The 21304-nt window shown below is 36.8% G+C and overlaps 1 protein-coding gene across 3 annotated transcripts in view; it reads left to right on the forward strand.

Moving 5' to 3' along the window:
- The window catches only part of LOC127857699 (signal transducing adapter molecule 2-like), a 31851-nt gene extending 12037 nt beyond the window's left edge, over positions 1–19814 (forward strand). For 2 of the 3 annotated variants that reach the window (XM_052394318.1, XM_052394319.1), the window contains 6 exons: positions 2191–2264; positions 3316–3406; positions 5835–5889; positions 10063–10219; positions 10730–10992; positions 13971–19814. In XM_052394318.1, coding sequence (XP_052250278.1) covers positions 2191–2264; positions 3316–3406; positions 5835–5889; positions 10063–10219; positions 10730–10992; positions 13971–14235 — 905 coding nt within the window. In that variant the 3' untranslated portion in view covers positions 14236–19814. The remainder of the gene's footprint in view (positions 1–2190; positions 2265–3315; positions 3407–5834; positions 5890–10062; positions 10220–10729; positions 10993–13970) is intronic. The other variant, XR_008038566.1, reaches the window with a different exon arrangement.
- The last annotated feature ends 1490 nt before the right edge of the window (positions 19815–21304 follow it).

The following is a 21304-nucleotide window of genomic DNA, read 5'->3' on the forward strand; positions in this document are numbered from 1 at the left end:
CTGTCGGTCTGTATGTCGGTCTGTATTAAGTATCCGCTCTCTAATTCCAGTAGTTTTCATCTGATCTTCACCAAACTTTGTCAAAAGTTGTACCTACATGATGTCTAGGCCAAGTTCGAACATGGGCCTTGCTGGGTCAAAAACTAGGTCACAGGGTCACTTAGTGCGTTTTTTAACATTCAGCATGGTGACCTCTCTCTTATTCAAGTAGTTTTCATCTGATCTTCACCAAACTTGGTCAGAAGTTTTATCTAGATGATCTGAAGGCTAAGTTCGAACATGGGCCATGCCAGATCAAAAACTAGGTCACAGGGTCACTTAGTACGTTTTACACATTGAGCTTGGTGTCCGCTCTCTATTTCAAGTAGTTTAAATCCGATCTTCACCACACTTGGTCAGAAGTTGTAACTAGATAATGTGTAGGTCAAGTTCGAACATGGGCCATGCCAGGTCAAAAACTAGGTCACGGGGTCACTAAGTGTGCTTTAAACCTCACCATGTTGTCCGCTCTCTAATTCAAGTAGTTTTTATCCAATCTTCACCAAAATTGGTCAGAAGTTGTATCTTGATAATGTCTAGGGCAATTTTGAATATGGGTTATGCCGGGTCAAAAACTAGGTCACGGGGTCACTTACCTAGTGCGTTTTAAACATCAAAATGTTGTCCGCTCTCTTATTCAAGTAGTTTTCATCCAATCTTCACGGAACTTGGTTAGAAGTTGTATCTAGATGATGTCTAGGTCAAGTTTGAATATGGGTCATGCCAGGTCAAAAACTAGGTCACGGGGTATCTTAGTGTGTTTTAAACCTCACCATGTTGTCGGCTCTCTAATTCAAGTAGTTTTCATCCAACCCTCACCAAACTTGGTCACAAGTTTTATCTAAATGATCTCTAGGACAAGTTTGAACATGGGGCCATTCCGGGCCTAAAACTAGGTCACAGGGTTACTTAGTGCGTTTTTTAACATTCAGCATGGTGTCCGTTCTCTAATTCAAGTAGCTTACATCCGATCTTCACCAAACTTGGTCAGAAGTTTTATAGATCATCTTAAGGCCAAGTTAGAAAATGGGCCTTTCTGGGTCAAAAACTAGGTCAAGGGGTCACTTAGTGCGTTCTAAAAATTGAGCATGGTGTCCACTGTTTTTTGTGAAGACGACATGCATAATATTATGTGTCAATTCGGCATGTGGGGTTATTCGTCACGTCTGTGATAAAGCGCTAGTTTGGTAATAAATTGCAATAGAAAATATTTAGTTCAATTCTAAAGTGATGCTTATTTTATTTTTTTTGTATATTTGAGTTAATGCACAAGAAGTTTATTTTCTATACACTGCCAATCTTTCTAGTACATGCATTCACCCAGACTTATCAATAACATCAAGAAACTATAACATGTATGACATTGATTTCAGCCATGAACATTGAAAAATAATCTCAAAGTCATTGATAAAAGTAGAAGATGCATTTCACTGTTGATTTACCAGAAATTGTTCAGTACTATTTTTAAACCTAATTATTTCAGAATTTTCCGCAATAGATTTGTTTCTTTGTCCGTAGAAAACAAGTGACATATTGCGTTAAAATGGAGAATTGTTGAAGATCCTATACATTATGACATATAAAACATAAAAATTAAGTACATTTAGTCACTCATTTTACATCCTGCGAGAGTTGTAGGGAATTTGTGTATCCTGTATTAAATTGCTGACACAGATTGTAGCATTCAAAAGTAAAATTATGTTTTCAAATAAATAATCATGATGGAAGAAAACATTAAAAATCATTGTTTCAAATTGCAATATAAATACAAAGTGATATCTCATGTAAGCTTGATTATGTTCATTAATTTCATCCTGCCTTCTTGTAGATAATTACATAGAAACAATTTTTCACAGTTTTCAGCACAGTGAATAGCCGGGTTATTTACTTGATATTTCCCTAGCCTGTTCACTGCCAAAAGGTCAAGAGAAGGCGATATTTCCTAGTTCAGGCTGCGTAGGCTAGTCAGTGACGACACTTTCTGCATCTTTGGAATTTTTTGTTAAAAGGAAATCACTTCTCAACCATAATCTTGTTTAAGGGGAAAGTGTCGTCCCTGAATGATTTGGCTATGTGGACTGCTCCGGCTAGTTTGTGATGTCGACACTATGCACATGCATTAAGCCCTGTTTTTCCGTGATGTTGTTTTAGCAAAGAAGAAGGTAGACTTTAAGGAGGAGGTGGAGGTGAAGTCGTTTGAGCCAGACCAGGTCGAGATTGATGAGGTAGGTTGAGACTAAAATGCTCGCAATTTGTTTTTAACTCTTTCAGTGCTGGAACTGAATTTTGAAGACCTTGCCAAACTGTTTGCTATTCTGATAGTATTATTTGAAAAAAATCGAAGAAAATGCTAATTTTAGAAATTCAGCAGACATCATTTTAGCAGACGGCAAATTTCCCAGCATGCAAAGGGTTAAATTTCACTCTTCTGCGGAATGGCAAGTGACATCAACGTGTTAAGTCATTGTTAGTATGTTGTTGTTGATACTTTTAGTCAAATACATTGAAAACCTGAACAAAGCACATTTGGTTGACTTCTATACAATCTTAAGACACAATTATCTGACCAATCATATTCTCTTTAGGCCAATAATGCTTTTTTTGATGTGAAGGAAAAATAAATAACGCACTATCCGGGCAGAACCCTGCTGTCTGCCATCACTCCTCAGCCACCTGAACTGCATCCATACTGCCTTTAAGCACTTGTCCACTGTTGAATTTGTAAGTCATGCTAAAATGTACTATATCTCCTAGCATATGCCTCACAGAAGTCTTCAGAGCTAGCGGAGGGCTTGAATTAGCTCTCTGCCACTTAAAAGCAAAGAAAAAATGACTATGTGCTAACAGCATAAAACCAGAAAAGCCTGCGAGTACATTTGTAACTCGCAGTCTGTTCATGTTTTATGCTGTTTTCTGCTCATTAGTACCTAAGATTTCAAGATAAAGCTATAAAAGCTTGAATCTTGTAAGAAAGGTCTTAAATTGAATATAACTTTCTTAGGGACTACAAATGTGTGAAAATATGTTTCGAAGTGGTAAAGGGTTAAGAAGTTTGTGAACAATTATTTCAACAGTCAACTTCACCTCTAAATAAATCATTTCATACAATGTCAGGTTTTTTTTATACAAATACCCCAGATGCATAATTGTGCATAGTTATAGCCTTCATCAGCAATGCACTTCTTACAGATCATGTACCTCTATAAATTCTGTACATCAATTATTCATGATTTAATTTCAACCGTTAATGTTTTGTGTTGTTAAATACGGTTACAGGAGAAGATAGACCATGTTCTACAACTCATACAGAATGCCGACCCCACAGGGGAGACTAATCCTGACAGTTCGGAGATGGTACAGCTGGAGGGTGAGTCAAGTAGACCACATACATGTGCCTGGCACCAGTGGGGTGAGTCAAGTAGACCACATACATGTGCCTGGCACCAGTGTTATTATGAGATGGTTCAGCTGGAGGGTGAGTCAAGTAGACCACATACATGTGCCTGGCACCAGTGTTATTATGAGATGGTACAGCTGGAGGGTGAGTCAAGTAGACCACATACATGTGCTTGGCACCAGTGTTATTGGAGGGTGAGTCAAGTAGACCACATACATGTGCCTGGCACCAGTGTTATTGGAGGGTGAGTCAAGTAGACCACATACATGTGTCTGGCACCAGTGTCAAGTAGACCACATACATGTGCCTGGCACCAGTGTCAAGTAGACCACATACATGTGCCTGGCATCAGTGTCAAGTAGACCACATACATGTGCCTGGCACCAGTGTCAAGTAGACCACATACATGTGCCTGGCACCAGTGTCAAGTAGACCACATACATGTGCCTGGCACCAGTGTCAAGTAGACCACATACATGTGCCTGGCACCAGTGTCAAGTAGACCACATACATGTGCCTGGCACCAGTGTCAAGTAGACCACATACATGTGCCTGGCACCAGTGTCAAGTAGACCACATACATGTGCCTGGCACCAGTGTCAAGTAGACCACATACATGTGCCTGGCACCAGTGTCAAGTAGACCACATACATGTGCCTGGCACCAGTGTCAAGTAGACCACATACATGTTCCTGGCACCAGTGTTATTATGAGAGCCTCGATCTGTTAAAACTGGGCTTAATGCAGTCCGCACAGGCTTATCTGGGATGACACTTTCCGCCTAAACTGTTATTTTAGCTAAGAGACATTCTTTCAACAAATAATACCATACAAGCTGTCCCTCATTAGACTGGCCAGACTTCAAAGACTTATCTAAGACTAACACTTAGCACTTTTTTATTAAGCCAAGTTTTTACAGAATAGTCTAAAAACGTATTATTTACTGAACAATTCCATTTTTAATTAATTTCAAATTTTTATTATGTAATGATTATAACACTATTTGATTGTTCTCAGATTGTGTATCATTAATGTGGCTTGTTTTATGACATACATGGTGTGTTTATGACATACATGGTGTGTATTACTCAGAGATGGAGGCTTGACTAGATAGGTTAAAACAATAGAATGATAGTGGTCAGTTATAATAGCTGTCTATGTTCAACAATAAAACAGCTGCTTTATAATAGCTGTCTATGTTCAACAATAAAACAGCTGCTTTATAATAGCTGTCTTTGTTCAACAATAATACAGCTGCTTTATAATAGCTGTCTTTGTTCAACAATAATACAGCTGCTTTATAATAGCTGTCTATGTTCAACAATAAAACAGCTGCTTTATAATAGCTGTCTTTGTTCAACAATAATACAGCTGCTTTATAATAGCTGTCTTTGTTCAACAATAATACAGCTGCTTTATAATAGCTGTCTATGTTCAACAATAAAACAGCTGCTTTATAATAGCTGTCTATGTTCAACAATAATACAGCTGCTTTATAATAGCTGTCTATGTTCAACAATAATACAGCTGCTTTATAATAGCCGTCTATGTTCAACAATAAAACAGCTGCTTTATAATAGCTGTCTATGTTCAACAATAAAACAGCTGCTTTATAATAGCTGTCTATGTTCAACAATAAAACAGCTGCTTTATAATAGCTGTCTTTGTTCAACAATAATACAGCTGCTTTATAATAGCTGTCTATGTTCAACAATAATACAGCTGCTTTATAATAGCTATCTATGTTCAACAATTAAACAGCTGCTTTATAATAGCTGTCTTTGTTCAACAATAATACAGCTGCTTTATAATAGCTGTCTATGTTCAACAATAATACAGCTGCTTTATAATAGCCGTCTATGTTCAACAATAAAACAGCTGCTTTATAATAGCTGTCTTTGTTCAACAATAATACAGCTGCTTTATAATAGCTGTCTATGTTCAACAATAAAACAGCTGCTTTATAATAGCTGTCTATGTTCAACAATAAAACAGCTGCTTTATAATAGCTGTCTATGTTCAACAATAATACAGCTGCTTTATAATAGCCGTCTATGTTCAACAATAAAACAGCTGCTTTATAATAGCTGTCTATGTTCAACAATAAAACAGCTGCTTTATAATAGCTGTCTTTGTTCAACAATAAAACAGCTGCTTTATAATAGCTGTCTATGTTCAACAATAATACAGCTGCTTTATAATATTTGTCTAACTTAAACACTAAAACAGCTGCTTTATAATAATGTTCAACTGAATCTTATACTGTTGAACAAGATTAACGAAGAATCTTAAAGAGGACAGACTGTTTTTTTTCTCAAAACCCTTGACAATTAGTAAAACAATGAAAGCTTGGAGCAAAGCAGAAGCAAATTGATAAGTTTTTTACTTGCCATTTTAGAGCAGTGCAAGGTTATGGGACCATTGATAGACGCTGAACTGGAGAAAATAGACAGGTAAGTCACAAGGATTGTGCACAGGCCTCGACACAACCAGTGGCCCGGGAACCCGAGACCCCCAAATTTGGGTTAGGGACACCAGTTTTTCCCAGGATTTTGCTCTAATTTTGATAGGCAGGGTTCCCTTTGGACACCAATCTGTAGAAGCCCTGTGTCAAGCCCTGGTGCAACTATATTATAGACACTTACACAAACTCTTAAAGAGTAGCTAAACAGTTTTAACTATTGTGTTGTATTTTGTATTTTAGTCAGTACAATTTTTATGCCCCCGGATCGAATGATCGGGGGTATATTGTTTTTGGCCTGTCTGTCTGTCTGTCTGTCATTCCGTCATTCTGTCATTCTGTCCCAAAACTTTAACCTTACAGTAAAGTTTTGCAATACCTTTTGAAATATTGAACATAGCAACTTGATATTGAGAATGCATGTGTATCTCATGGAGCTGCACATTTTGAGTGGTGAAAGGTCAAGGTCATCTTTCAAGGTCAAAGGTAAACAAAAAAAATACGGCGCATTAGGGGGCATTGTGTTTCTGACAAACACGTCTCTTGTTTTTAATGAGCTCACCTGCCCACAATCATGGTTAGCTTTTGCGATTGCATTTTGTCTGTCTGGTCTCATTGAAGGGTACTTATGGTTTGCGCTGTGTGCGTCTGTGAGTCTGTCTGTCTGTCACACTTTTCTGGATCCTGCAATCACTTGAAAAGTTCTTCATATTTTTTAATGAAACTTGAAGCATGGATAGATGGCAAGATTGACTTTATGCATGTCATTTCATTTTGCTCAAACGTCATAAATTCTGTTTGCTATGGCAACAAATAAAAATAAATAAAATACAAAATTCTGACAATGGTGGAAATTTCTGACAATAGTGGAGCCGGTTGAGGACATATATTGCTTGGCAATAGTCTTGTTTCTTTATATGACAATAGAAAAACCTTGTTCTTACTCTAGAGGCCAAATTTTCTCTCCAATCTTCATGAAACTTACTCTGAAGATTTGTCCAAATGATATCTTGGACGAGTTCGAAAATGGCTCAGGTTGGTTGAAAAACATGGCTGCTAGGGGGCGGGGCTTTCTTCCTTATTATGCTATAGGAAAAACTCGTTAACACTCTTAAAGTCACATTTATTGTCCAACCTTCATGAAACTTGTTCAGAACATTTGTTTTAATGATATCTTGGACGAGTTCGAAAAGGGTTACGGTTTGTTGAAAATCATGCCGCCTCACTTAATGAAATTCGGTCAGAACATTTGTTGTTATCATATCTTGGGCTGCACAATACAGGTCAGTTTCTTTGTATCAGGTGAGTGATTTTGGGCCTTTCAGACACTCTTGTTTTAAAAAAAAAGACTTGTGTCAGCACTTAAATAAGCCCATTTCTAGTTGTTAAAAAAAAAAAAGAAATTGAAAGAAAAATGCATTGTTCTTTTTCTGGTTTGTAATACTCGTCTTCGTTAAATCAGGGTTGCAATAGATTGCGGTGGGGAGCAATGTACGCAATGGCTTATAATGATGTTTACAATAAGCGCTTATCCTTACTATTGTATCTAAAGGAAGTTAGATGTTTTCAATACAGTTTTGGTGCATTAGCTTTTGACAGGAAATGTCACGTATCACTTAAGTACAAAGTGTAATGTACTCTTCTGTTTGTTATAACCAGATTTTTATGCTCCCCAAAAATTTTTTTGGAGGGAGCATAGAGTCGCCGCTTCGTCTGTCCGTGCCTGTGTCTGTCCGTCCGTGCACAATTTTTGTCCGGACTATTTCTCAGCAATTAATGACCGGAATTCAATTAAACTTTATGGGAAGCTTCACTACCAAGAGGAGATGTGCATATTATCAGCCGGTTCTGGTCGGATGCTTTTTCACAGAGTTATGGCCCTTTGAAATTTTCCATTAACTGTACATAAAGTGCAATTCTTGTCCCCCCAACTACTAGACGTTTCCTTTTATCTGAATATATAGTGCAATATTGTGACAAAAAAAACCTTTGGGGAGCATCACCCGTTTCCAACGGTTTCTTGTTCTTGATTGCTATACAGACGCAGTATGTATGCTAGATTACGTTGAATATTAATGTCTTTCACGCCTACAGAAAGTCAGTCGCAATTTTTTATAAACATTGGACATAATTATTCTTTAATAACTTAAATTCGTTAATCAGTCTATTGTTGAAATATATGAACCCATTTATGCCTAGCGTCTTGAAAAAAGGCCTTGGCAAACAGCGTAGACCCAGATGAGACGCCACATCATGTGGCGTCTCATCAGGGTCTGCGCTGTTTGTTTAAAGGAATTTCTGTAAGAAATATTCTAAATATAGAAATAAATATACTAGACATCCCTAATTTTGGAAATAAATTGAGCCAATTAAGAAGGATGGGAGAGTCCACTAGGCATAAATAAGTTAATATTTGGCAAATAATGATTGTTTGACAGTTACAACATCTCTGGCTTCAAGGGGACTTGGTGATCATGAGATTTTTAATTTGATGCATACTTTGGGATAATTAAGTCCCTGGGTTGATCTAACCCAGTCCACTGGAAAGTTGCAAGCCAATTAATGTAACCTATATTGTCTCCCCTCCACCAAGTTGTTTAACAATTTAACTGTGGGTAGGAAAAATAACTGGTTGAAGTTTATAAACAGGTTTCTCTTTCTTTACTGGCATATACTTTACTGTGAAGGCTGAAATTTGTCCAAATAAAGCATACTTTGTGTCTGTTTTTCTTCATCAGAAAGGTTTAATCTACGAGTATAAAAATATTAACCATGATTGTTGTACATGGTTAAACCATTGGTAAACTTTGTAAACAACTAGGTCCTTTAAATAGGAACATGTAAAGTCAAACAAGTCAACGTGATAAATTATGAACTTGTTTATGCATTGAGTGGCGTAAATGAAGTTGGCTTAAGTTATGAATATCAATATTAGGCTATAAACATAACCTTTACTCTTGAAAGTGCGTGTCAGTGTTGAATACCCGGTAATTGACAACTTGTACATGTGTATGTGGGGCATTCCGATTTGAAAGTTGGGAATTCTGTATGAGAGAAATGTTCTGTAAATATAGTTGAAGGCTGCATGGTGTTCTTTAAGAAAACTGCTAATGAACTTTTTGGCATGGATTTGTAACACATTGTAGAGCAAAAAATGAAATGCCAGGCATATTATGTTTTCCATTTTGGTTTTAAATGTGTGTCACATTTTCCAGTATAAATCGTAGAATGTTTTGTTTATCCAAATGTAAACCAAAAGACGCAGACGTTTTAATTTCATCTTGTCTTCAATCCTCACAAAAACGGGAGACACTATTTTAATGAGCTCTTGCACCCAAGATAATCATTATATCACAACAACAGAATATGACTTTATTGTTCCTTTATTTCGCTTGGAATTATTAAATAATTTTTAGCTCGGCTGTTTTTGGAGAAAACCTGAGGTATTGTCAAAGCCAGCTCGTCGTCAGCCGTCCGCCGTAGGCGTCGTGCTTAAACCTTAACATTGGCTCTAAAATCAAAGTGCTTCCACCAACAACTTTGAAACTTCATATGTAGATGCACCTTGATGAGTTCTACATGCCACACCCAGTTTTGGGACAATAGGTCAAAGGTCAAGGTCACTGTGACCTTTAAAAAAAATAAAAAAACCTGACAAGCTTTCGCAGCCGAGCGTTAGCACCTGTTATGCGTTGCTCTTGTTTATATTTTCACATAATCCTGTCTGTCCCTTCAGTTAGCATGCAGATCTGTGTTGTGTCAACCATAAGTGTCCCAGAGCCATATAGTTCTAACAAAAATGGAAAACGACCAAAACAAATGAGCAGTGCTCTGTGAAAAGGGGATTTAATGCATGTGATTAAAGTGTCATCCCAGATTAACCTGTGCAGTCCGCATAGGCTGATCAGGGAGGACACTTTCTTCCTAAACTAGATTTTTGCTAAGAAGAGACTTACTTGAAACGAAAGATATTATAAAAGCGGAAAGTGTCATCCCAGATAAGCCTGTGCGGACTGCACAGGCTAATCTGATAAGACACTTAACGCACATGAAAGAAACCCTCTTTTCAAAGAGCACGACCAAAACAAATGTGTTTTCCTTAACAATTACAAACTTGACTTTCAAGAATATATATCAATATATCATATCCTGTCTACTCCTGCAGGAAGCATGCAGACCTGTGTGGTATCAACACGAAGGTACTGGAGGCCCTACAGATGTACCACAGTCTGATGAAGGAGACCCCTCTACCCTTCAAGTACACCACCTACAGCAGCCCTGCTATGGGAATGACCCCGGGACCACCAGGACCCTCAGCGCAGGTCAGGGCCCTCCTCCTGTCCCCTTGTTCTTCTTGAATGATCTGAGCTTTACATACGTATAGCTTAAAATTCTTCCTGGTAAAACCTTGTAAAAAAGCCCTAACCAGTTGCAACTTTCAGCTACATGTATCTGGAGGGTAAATAGCTGGGAAGTTGATTAATGCAACTACTGGTACTCCTCCTCACAAATTTAGCCACGCTCTTGGAGAGCTGGGCTACAGTCATGTTTGTAAAGAGTTCTCCCAGAAAAGCTTTCCAGTTCACACAGGCTTATCAGAGACGACACAATACAGTTTTATGGTATTTTTGCGTTAAAGGAAGTCTCTTCTATTCGAAAATAAGGTTTAGGCGGAAAATGTTGTTCCTGGCACAGGCTACTCTGGGATGACTTTTTACAAGCAAGCATTAAGCCCTTATTTCCCAGAATGGGTCTTTTTGAAGTTTAGATCAAATATAACTCTGTCCATTTTGATTGTATGACCCATGTTGTTCAATACTTTTTTCTTTCAGCACTTCAACGGTTCAATCTATATGCCTCAAGGTGGTCAAATGATGCCAGGTCAGATGCCGCCTATGACGCAGGGTCAGATGCCGCCTATGACGCAGGGTCAGATGCCACCCATGTCCCAAGTTCAAATGCCACCCATGTCCCAAGGTCAGATGCCTCAAATGTCCCAAGGTCAAATGCCGTTGATGTCACAAGGCAGTGGAATGAGTCATGGACATGTACAGACTTACACTTCTCCGTCTAGTCAGAACTACAATAACAATGCGTAAGTCTGAAAAGTCATGGTACAATAATTCTTAATTTTGCTTCAAAATTAAAGAATAAAGAGTTTCTTTGAATATGAGTTTGAAGGTTATGAGATCCCTCGGCAGCAGCTGCATCTGATCCAATTTTTGCGCGCTTTTTATCAGGACAAAGAAATTCATTTCTTAAATGTAGAATTTTGTAACCTAAAATAGCTGTACACAACACGTGCAAACTGTGGCAGGTTATATACGCATGTTGCAATACAACGGTCCTGATTGGGAGCTTATTTCATCATATCTTTAAATAGAACCATATGCCGTAATTCATTTGACACTTAAGAAAATTTCAAACGTTTGTGTTTATGACTCTTATCGTCTATAAATCGGGCATATAATATGGGATTATTGATTAACAGTCGATTAATCCAATTATTAATTGACAATGCAAACTAATTAGCAGGTGTTAACCGCGTTCACAAAGTTGTCATTAATATTCATTTTCGGTTTCGTTACCGTTTTGAAGAATCCGCTATTGTTTTGATTTATTTAATGTTTGGCGTCCTTGGATATTTAACGACATCAAAAACGTTGTCGCTATTACTCATTGTTGCGGTTAACATAGAATTCCAAACTGCGAAATGATGTTGCATCATTTGCGCCAACTATCCAACCGGCTCTCATTATATTATTAGCAGACGACAAATGTTGATTCTGATTGGATGATTAAAATACACTGTAACTGTTTAAGACATTACCACAAGTGATCGGTGACTGATAAGATAATTGATTGCACTTTGTTATTGGATTATAAGCAATACACAGTGTACAAACACATGGTCAGAGTGTTTATTCTACGTATGTCTGTCAATATACTGGGCTACCGCTCTTATAGATTTATAGTAGCCCGGCGGGCGTCAGCTGGAAAATTTCAGTAGCCCGATGAAAAATTTCGGTAGCCCCCGGGCTCCGGGCAATGGATTTGTCGGACAGTGGCATCATCATTTCAGTGTCCTTATCTCTAGGGGATAATCTTTGCCACATAGCTGCTAATTCCAGCAATTTATTATACCCACACAAAAGAAGTTTTGGCGGGTATATAGGAGTGAGCTTGTCTGTCGGTCAGTCTGTCTGTCGGTCTGTTTTAAGTGTCCGCTCTCTAATTCAAGATGTTTTCATCCGATCTTGGTCAAAAGTTGTATCTAGATGATGTCTAGGTCAAGTTCGAATATGGGTCATGTCGGATCAAAAACAAGGTCAAAGGGTCACTCCGAGCAATGGATTTGTCGGACACTGGCATCATCATTGCAGCGTCCTTATCTCTGGGGGATAATCTTTGCCACATAGCTGCTAATTCCAGCAATTTATTATACCCACACAAAAGAAGTTTTGGCGGGTATATAGGAGTGAGCTTGTCTGTCGGTCAGTCTGTCTGTCGGTCCGTATTAAGTGTCCGCTCTCTAATTCAAGATGTTTTCATCCGATCTTGGTCAGAAGTTGTATCTAGATGATGTCTAGGTCAAGTTCGAATATGGGTCATGCCGGATCAAAAACAAGGTCAAAGGGTCACTTAGTGCATTTTAAAGATTCAGCATGGTGTCCGCTCTCTAATTCAAGTAGTTTTCATCCGAGCTTTACCACACTTGGTCAGAAGTTGTATCTAGATGATGTCTAGGTCAAGTTCGAATATGGGTCATGCCGGATCAAAAACTAGGTCACGGGGTCACTTAGTGCATTTTAAAGATTCAGCATGGTGTCCGCTCTCTAATTCAAGTAGTTTTCATCCGAGCTTCACCACACTTGGTCAGAAGTTGTATCTAGATGATGTCTAGGTCAAGTTCGAATATGGGTCATGCCGGATCAAAAACTAGGTCACGGGGTCACTTAGTGCATTTTAAAGATTCAGCATGGTGTCCGCTCTCTAATTCAAGTAGTTTTCATCCGAGCTTCACCACACTTGGTCAGAAGTTGTATCTAGATGATGTGTAGGTAAAGTTCGAACATAGGCCATGGCGGGTCAAAAACTAGGTCATGGGGTCACTTAGTGCGTTTTAAACATTGAGCATGGTGTCCACTGTTATATTTGAAGACAACATACAAAATATTCTGTGTCAATGCAGCATGTGGGGGTATTCGTCACGTCTGTTTTTTACTGAAAGATATTCAAATTCGGTGTGGTGTAGGTTAATCATATTACCCTAAGAAGAACCCACCTTTGTGGTATGGTTCCTTTCAAACCAAGAGTACATGTTTATGCACTTGGAGCTTAGATCGCACCCCTGTCACTTTGGTGGGAAGCCACTGCACCACCAACCTCAAGCTGAACAGCCTCCTTTTTAGTTTAACCCATTTATGCCTAGTGGACTCTCCCATCCTTTTAAATTTGATCAATTTATTTCCAAAATTAGGGATGTCTAGTATATTTATTTCTATATTTAGAATAGTTCATACAGAAATTCCTTTAAGCAAACAGCACAGACCTGAATGAGACGCTGCAGCATCATGTGGTGTCTCATCTGGGTCTACGCTGTTTGCCAAGGTCTTTTTTCTAGACACTAGGCATAATTGGGTTGAACATACTTCTTTTAGCCTATTTGCATTGAAGGCAGAATGCTTATTGAAACGCTCTCTGGGCCATTTCTTTGGTAGAACCAGTACTTGGTGTCTGTGGGGTAGATGTAAAGAACCATCCCATTGTGGTGATCAAACCAGCAACCTCCTGGTTGCAAGGCAAGCAGCATATCCTGTATGCCATTGCCTCTTCATTGCAGCAAGCAATCAAAGTGATGGTTTTAAAATGTTTGCCAATTTGATCTTTTCTATCCCATTCCAAAACCTAAAGAGTAAGCAAACAAAGCACAGGATAAACATTACTAAACATAGTATTTAGCAGATCCTTGGTCTTATTTGTCTTTTTCCTGTCGTAGTGTAGATGTTGAGAGAAAAAAATAATTATATTTTTTTTGTCAAAGTTGAAAAAAAAGAGTATTTTCTTTTTCAGACCATCTGCCGGGCAGCCACCTTATAACACAGCCCCGCAACAGCCACATTTGCCACAAAATATAGTTCCTTCACAACAGAATATTAATACACCAGTGAACATGAGAATGGCTCCCAGCTCCACACAGCAGTACATGCCACAATCTGGGCCGGTACCCAACATGGACTATAGTGGGGCCCCACAGGGGTTGCGTGACTATACTGGGGGTGCACAAGGGGTGCATGCAATGTACCAGCAGGCTATACCCCAACAGCACTTGTTGTGAAAATGTGAAATAAAGTGCGTGTGTGTGAAGGAGTGTGATACATGTGGGAACAGACAATGAATATGTATTTATCACTTTCAATGAGTTAAGTTAAGTGAGGGGAAAGATTTAGAATTGAAAAAAGTAAAATTTGCTGTAGTTATAGGTCATGTTCAAAAGGTAATATTGTTTAAAAAATAACTTGATTCAATCCAGAAGAAGATTGTGCAAACAACACAAAACAAAGTATATAAAACTGCTTTATAAAGTGTATAGGCCAGCTCAAAGGTTCATTAGTTTGGGCAAAACAAGAGCAGGTTGGAGCTGCTTGCTATTTGAATCTGTTGACCATTATTGAACTTGCAATGTACAGGTATAAGAGAATACCTTGGTTCATGTATTTAGAATCGTTGTATGCATTATCCCATATGACCATGAAAATGCCATTATGAAAAGTGACATATTAATATATTCAGCAATGAACATGTGCTTTATTAAGATAAATACTTAACATTATGTAGGAAAAGATCTAGGATTGCAAAAGGTACAGGCTGCTACTCAAACAGGACATGGAGGAAAACCAATAAATCTTGTGATATTATCAAATAATTAAAAGAAAATTTGGAAGTTCTTTGTCCAACACATGTATTTATGATTTTAAGCATAGTCTTTTTATCAACATGTTTGAAAAAGCTCATTAAATTTTAACAGATTTCCACAATCTTGGTATTAATTTGCCTTGAGGGACAGAAGAGGCAAACCAAATTGGAGCACTGTGCTATTTTGACCAGATATTTCCCTAATGCATGATATTAATTTTAATATTTTCTTTTATAGCTAAGTAAATAATTGTCAAGTTATTCTGATCAGTCTACCCCTTGTTTATTTTATTTTTTGTAGACCGAACGGCCTGTTCTCAAATGACTCTATGGCAGTAGACCTTCTGGTTATATACAAATTAATAATTTTGATTAAATTTGTTTATTTAAAAAATCAAATACTTGTATAAACAATAATATTGCAAACTTTAAAAAAACAAAATTTATAGACTACCACTTTTGTCAAGTTCCGTTGTTGTTTTTTTCAATATTATTTTAAAGTTTAAACAATGCATATTTGTATTTGCATATAGTTTTACTTACTTGCTTCAGAGACGTTTGAACTTTAAGGTCAATAAAGTTAAAAATAAAATTATATAAACTGTTTTTTAAATATTCGTCCTATGTAATATTTTTCAATAGTACATGTTAGGTGTTGTTTTTGATCCCCTCAGAATTTTTGCAGAAATACAGTGTGTTGAACTGTTATGTGTCCTAAAGTTCTTGGTTAATTTTGTAAGTTTGATAAACAGGACCAAAATTCCTCCGTGAAAACTAAAGAAAATGATACACTATTAAAATATATATATATGTAAAAGAAGATCTATTTTTGGCTTCCTTTAAAAGCTAATTTTGTGTTTAATGGTATAAGCCTGTAAAGAACCAACAGTTTTCTCACGTTTATTCCCAAATCATCTACAGATGCTGGAAGGCATAAAGCATTGCCCTGTCAGTTCATTCGTTTGTTTGTTCTTCCATACATGCGAGTTTAACTTTAAAAATGTTTCCTACAAAGCTTTGATACTTGAAGTGATGTTATATGTATACTCTCAAAACACCCACATATTACCTTACCACATTTTGACCATGACATTTATTGAGTTCAATTTAACTTATTAGGCAATGGGAAAACAGCATTAAAAAAAACGGGCAAGTAATTTTATATTGATATTGTACACACCTGATTTCTTGTATTGTTCTTGTTTATCAGCTGGGTTTCATGCATGTAATTGAATGGTAAGGGTTGAAGCATTGTGATAAAAAGAGATGTTGTACAATATTGTTATTGCTAAAGGAACATGTCCATAGTTTCCATTGTAAAATGATGTATCTTGCATATAAATATTTCATAGAGTAAGCAAGTTGTCTGCGCTTATTTCACTTTTAGTTTATGTAAATATGAAAAATACTTAAAGGTAGTTACCCGTACTTCTCGTTTGTTGTGTCCATTGTTTTTTTGAACCCTTTCCCACTCACTATCTAAGGTTTGGAAATATAGCCTTTACAATGTGAATCTATTAAGAAAGGTCTTTTATCCCATCATCAGACGTGCATTGTCGAAATAAACCACTGTGGAATAAATTTTCCTCTATTTCGTCAGTTCTGAAATATAGCTGTCACGCGTGGCGGAGAATGGTCATATTACTCAGAATCAACTATAAAGTAATCATTTTTAGTAAAATCGAATCAGATTCAACAAAACAAACAATTTGATACCACGATGTAATATATTTGTAACAAATAATGCAACTCAAAAAGCAAAAAAACATTATTTACAAATATTAAGTGCGCGTACTAGTGACGTCATTATTAACACGTCATACGACACAATGCATGTTCTTTCACGCCAAAGCTGCAGTTGTTCAGTGTTTTTTTTCATTATTTCTTAAAAATCGGGGACGTAGAGGTATGATAAACAGAAAAGCAGATTAGTTACTGATCTTTTTGTAATGTATTAGGCTCGGCACGATTAAAATAATGAACTAATGTTTGCTTAAAATAACTTTGGGATTTTCCGTGTAGTTCGATTTTCCTATTCTATTTTTAAAGAAATAATTTATGACTAAGAAAATTGATGGGATAAATCGAATACTAGGTCGGTGCCGAATAAAGCAAAGTTTATTTTGCTCGGCACGAAAATCTGAACCACTCGCCAAGGCTCGTGGTTCAGATTTTCTAAGCCTCGCAAAATAAACTTTGCTTTATTCGGCACCGACCTAGTATTCTCTATTAATCAAAGAAAATTTTCCGAGGGACTACAAATGCGTCAAAATATGTATGTAAGTGAGAAATTGCTTCAACTGTTAACTAGTCCTGTTTTGTTTCCACTTGACACCTAGAATGTTTATAACTGCTTTCAAATGGTAATATTTTAACAATAACTTTGCAACTTGAATCAAATGTGTTTAACTAGTTAAGTTTGTTTTCTTAATTTGTGTTTAATTGACTGATTTTTATTGATAGAACATGATTGGTTTGTAGATTGATGTTAAATTATTATCCCCCGCCATAGGCGGAGGAATATTGTTTTGGTGTTGTCCGTCCGTCTTTCCGTCCGTCCGGAGCCATATCTTGGAAGTGCTTTGGCGGATTTCATTTAAAAACTTGGTATGAGTATATATATGGATGCACGCCAAATGGCATTGTACACCATCTGTTAATAAAGGAGTTATGGCCCTTGGTATCTTGAAAAAATGCTTTTTTGAGTGTCAAATATAACACTTTTGTGTCCAGAAGCATATTGGCAGGGGATATCAATTCAACAAATGTGCTTGTTTGTTTTGAATGCAAATCATTCCATGCATTACAAACAATGGAAAAAAGTTGTTCCAGGTAGTCTTGTTAAATAAACATTAAATACCACAGAGTTGTATTGGTATATGAGTTGCGTTCTGAGAAAACTGGGCATAATGCATATTCGTAAAGTGTCATCCCAGATTAGCCTGTGCAGTCTGCACAGGCTAATCAGGGATGACACTTTCCTTTTTTTTAATGACATTTTTCGTTTAAATGAAGTCTCTTAGCAAAAATCCAATTTAGGCGGAAATTGTCGTCCCTGATTAGCCTGTGCGGACTGCACAGGCTAATCTGGTTCAACATACATGCATTATGCCCAGTTTTCTCACAACGCGACTCATATGATAACTAAAATAACTATTGGACATATCTACAAATGAAGCAATAATGGATCTGTTTTGTAAAATCTGTTTTAGAAACAGTAACATGTAGTACAATTAACCAAGACTGTTTCTATCATTCTATTTTCTTATCTACGGAGTGTGTAAGTTTTCTGTGAACCTTTATTTTTACAGGTATTTGTGAAGTGCTTAGTTATTGTTTGAACAATGTCATTGCATAAATTGCAGATATTTTTCCATAGACAAAGAAAAAAATGGTTATTGAAAACTTCCCATGAAAGAAGCAAAAACGCATCTAAGATTCTTCATGTTTTTTCAGTTTAAATCATAAGTAGTAGTCACTTTGGTTTTTCAATGAATGGTAGTAATGGCAAAAAACCCACATTTTGAGTTAGCGCAGGAAGGAATCCAAATCTATCTTTTAATCGGCACTGTTTTTTCTTAATTTTCAATGATTTACAGTTTTGATGTGGAGAAGTTTAACACAGTGAGCATATATTTTATTTCTTTAACTCTGCTTTCTGGTAAAGTGAGTTTGCTGCAATTTTTAACCAGGTTTTCCGAAGGAAAAAACTGGTTATTAGATTGGCGAATGCGGGCGGGCTGGCTGGCTGGCGGGCTGGCGGAATAAGCTTGTCCGGGCCATAACTATGTTGTTCATTGTCAGATTTTAAAATCATTTGGCACATTTGTTCACCATCATTGGACGGTGTGTCGCGCGAAATAATTACGTCGATATCTCCAAGGTCAAGGTCACACTTTGAGTTCAAAGGTCAAAATGGCCATAAATTAGCTTGTCCGAGCCATAACTATGTCGTTCATCGTCAGATTTTAAAATCATTTGGCACATTTGTTCACCATCATTGAACGGTGTGTCGCGCGAAATAATTACGTCGATATCTCCAAGGTCAAGGTCACACTTTGAGTTCAAAGGTCAAAAATGGCCATAAATGAGCTTGTCCTGGCCATAACTATGTCATTCATTGTGAGATTTAGAATCATTTGGCACATTTGTTCACCATCATGGGACGGTGTGTCCCACGAAAGAATCACGTCAATATCTCCAATGTCAAGGTCGCCACGACTAAAAATAGATTTAAAAAAAAAAAAAACTTACAAAGGGGGTTAATTTTTTTTGGTCATTTCAAAAGTTCAGTTTGAGTTTTCTCCCTTTATCAGATTTTTTTTTCACAATGAAAACCTGGTTTTGTGACAATTTTGTCCCTTGTCAAGTATTGATTTGATAATGCTTAAATTGATTTTAAGAAATGTCATCATTTTAATGTAACTTCTATTGCATAGTTTGTGTTTAAATGGTTGCATGTTTACAAGGTCATGCACTTTAAAAGACTGAACAATGTTTATTTGTTTAACAAATATTGTGTGTCAAATATGTTAAACTTGAACATACATTCTTAGATTGATACTAGTGTTCATATTATTGAGCGTTAATTTCATCATTTGTAAATAAAGAATTAATAACAATTAAAAGTCACCAATATTTATTTCAAATGTGTTTATAATCAAAATTTCAAATATGATTGTTAAACGTTTTTTATCGTGATTATTAAAAACCTTTTTATATTAGGTACGAATTGTTTGCAATCCACCCTATTTTCAACATTTATTTGTTTTGCAATATCATTATGTGCCCACAGTCACATTTTCTTACTAGAACGAAATGAGTTTGTGATCATCTCCCCAGAATATCAGTTAACTATGCTTGTATCATATGTGTGAAAGATGTTATATTCTTTATATATTCTGATTGTTATTGTATGTAAAGCATTATGTGTTATTGTATATTTTGCATTGATTAATATTTATAATGTACATCTCAAAGGAATAAAACGTAGAAAATTAATTGTCTTTTGTGTATTATACCATGAAAAACATGCCTCTTTTTTAGTTTACCTGAGCATAAATTTCTGTTTGTGAGCTTTTGTGATCACTTTTTGTCTATCGTTTGTGATCACTTTTTGTATGTTGTTTGTTTTGCTGTGTCATCAACATTATGGTCAAGTGAGATGTGATTCCAGCCCATTTAAAAACACAGACGCAATGAGGCGCAGCTCTTTTCCTGTATGGGGTATAGTAAAACTATTGGAACAGCATAGGAATCCCATTAATTTTGTAATCCACTGATTATGAAACTTGTTAAGAACATGCAAAATATTGTGTTGTTATGACATTCGGGCTGAGTTGGAATATAATTGAGCCTTGTTCTGAGAAAACCGGCCATAATGCATGTGCGTAAAGTGTTGTCCCAGATTAGCCTGTGCAGTCCGCACAGGCTAATCAGGGACGACACTTTCCGCTTAAATGGTATTTTTCGTTTAAAGGAAGTCCCTTTTTACCGAAAATCTAATAAAAGCGGAGAGTGTCGTCCCTGATTAGCCTGTGCGGACTGCACAGGCTAATCTGGGACGACACTTTTCGCACATGCATTATGCCCGGTTTTCTCAAAACGCGACTCAATTATTGTTTGTTCAAAACATGGCTGCTGGGTTTTGTGGGAGTTTTATTGAGAACACTTCCTGCTTAGAACAGTAACGTTTTTCGGGGTCTCAGTTGAGCACATTTGACTCTCTGCTTGAATACTTTTTTTTTAATTTTGGATATTAATTTGCTCCTAGAAAAACAATCATTCTTGATTTTGATCTTGAATATAACCTTAAACCCACAGTGCTTGTTATACCCCTGCAACAAATTAGACTCACCGAGTCTGTCTTTCTGTATGTAGAAGCAAATTTGAACTACGAAGTTCTCATACATTTTTCAACTTCACTCATGTACACTTGCATGCATTGTTTCTTATGAAGTTGTGCATGTATCTGCTCTCTATTTAAAAGTTTAAATTGAATCATCATGAAACTTTGCAATAATATTTGCGGCAATAATATCTTGCCTAGTTTGATAACTGGCCAGATCGCCTTAAAGGGACCTTTTCACAGATTTTTGCATGTATTGAAGTGTGTCGTTAAATGCTTAAAATTGATTAATGTAAACATTGGATCTAAATAGCTTCAGTAAACAAGAGGGCCTGAAAGGCCCAAAGTCGCTCACCTGAGATATAAAGAAACTACTCGCTTAATTCAAGAGGTCGCATCCACAAGATTGACTGCATCATGTTTTGCATCATGTTTTGTGCAGCCCAAGATATCATTAGAACAAATAAAACAAAAACTTTAAGTGTTAACAAGATTTTACTTTAGCCATATAAGGAAAATTGCCTCGCACCCTGGTGGCCATGTGTTTCAAGCAACTGGAACCATTTTCGAACTCGTCTAAGCTATCATTGGGACAATCTTCTGACCAAATTTCATGAAGATCGGAAAATAAATGAGGCCTCTA

This window comes from Dreissena polymorpha, chromosome 14 (assembly GCF_020536995.1).
Source record: "Dreissena polymorpha isolate Duluth1 chromosome 14, UMN_Dpol_1.0, whole genome shotgun sequence".
Classification (NCBI taxonomy): domain Eukaryota; kingdom Metazoa; phylum Mollusca; class Bivalvia; order Myida; family Dreissenidae; genus Dreissena; species Dreissena polymorpha.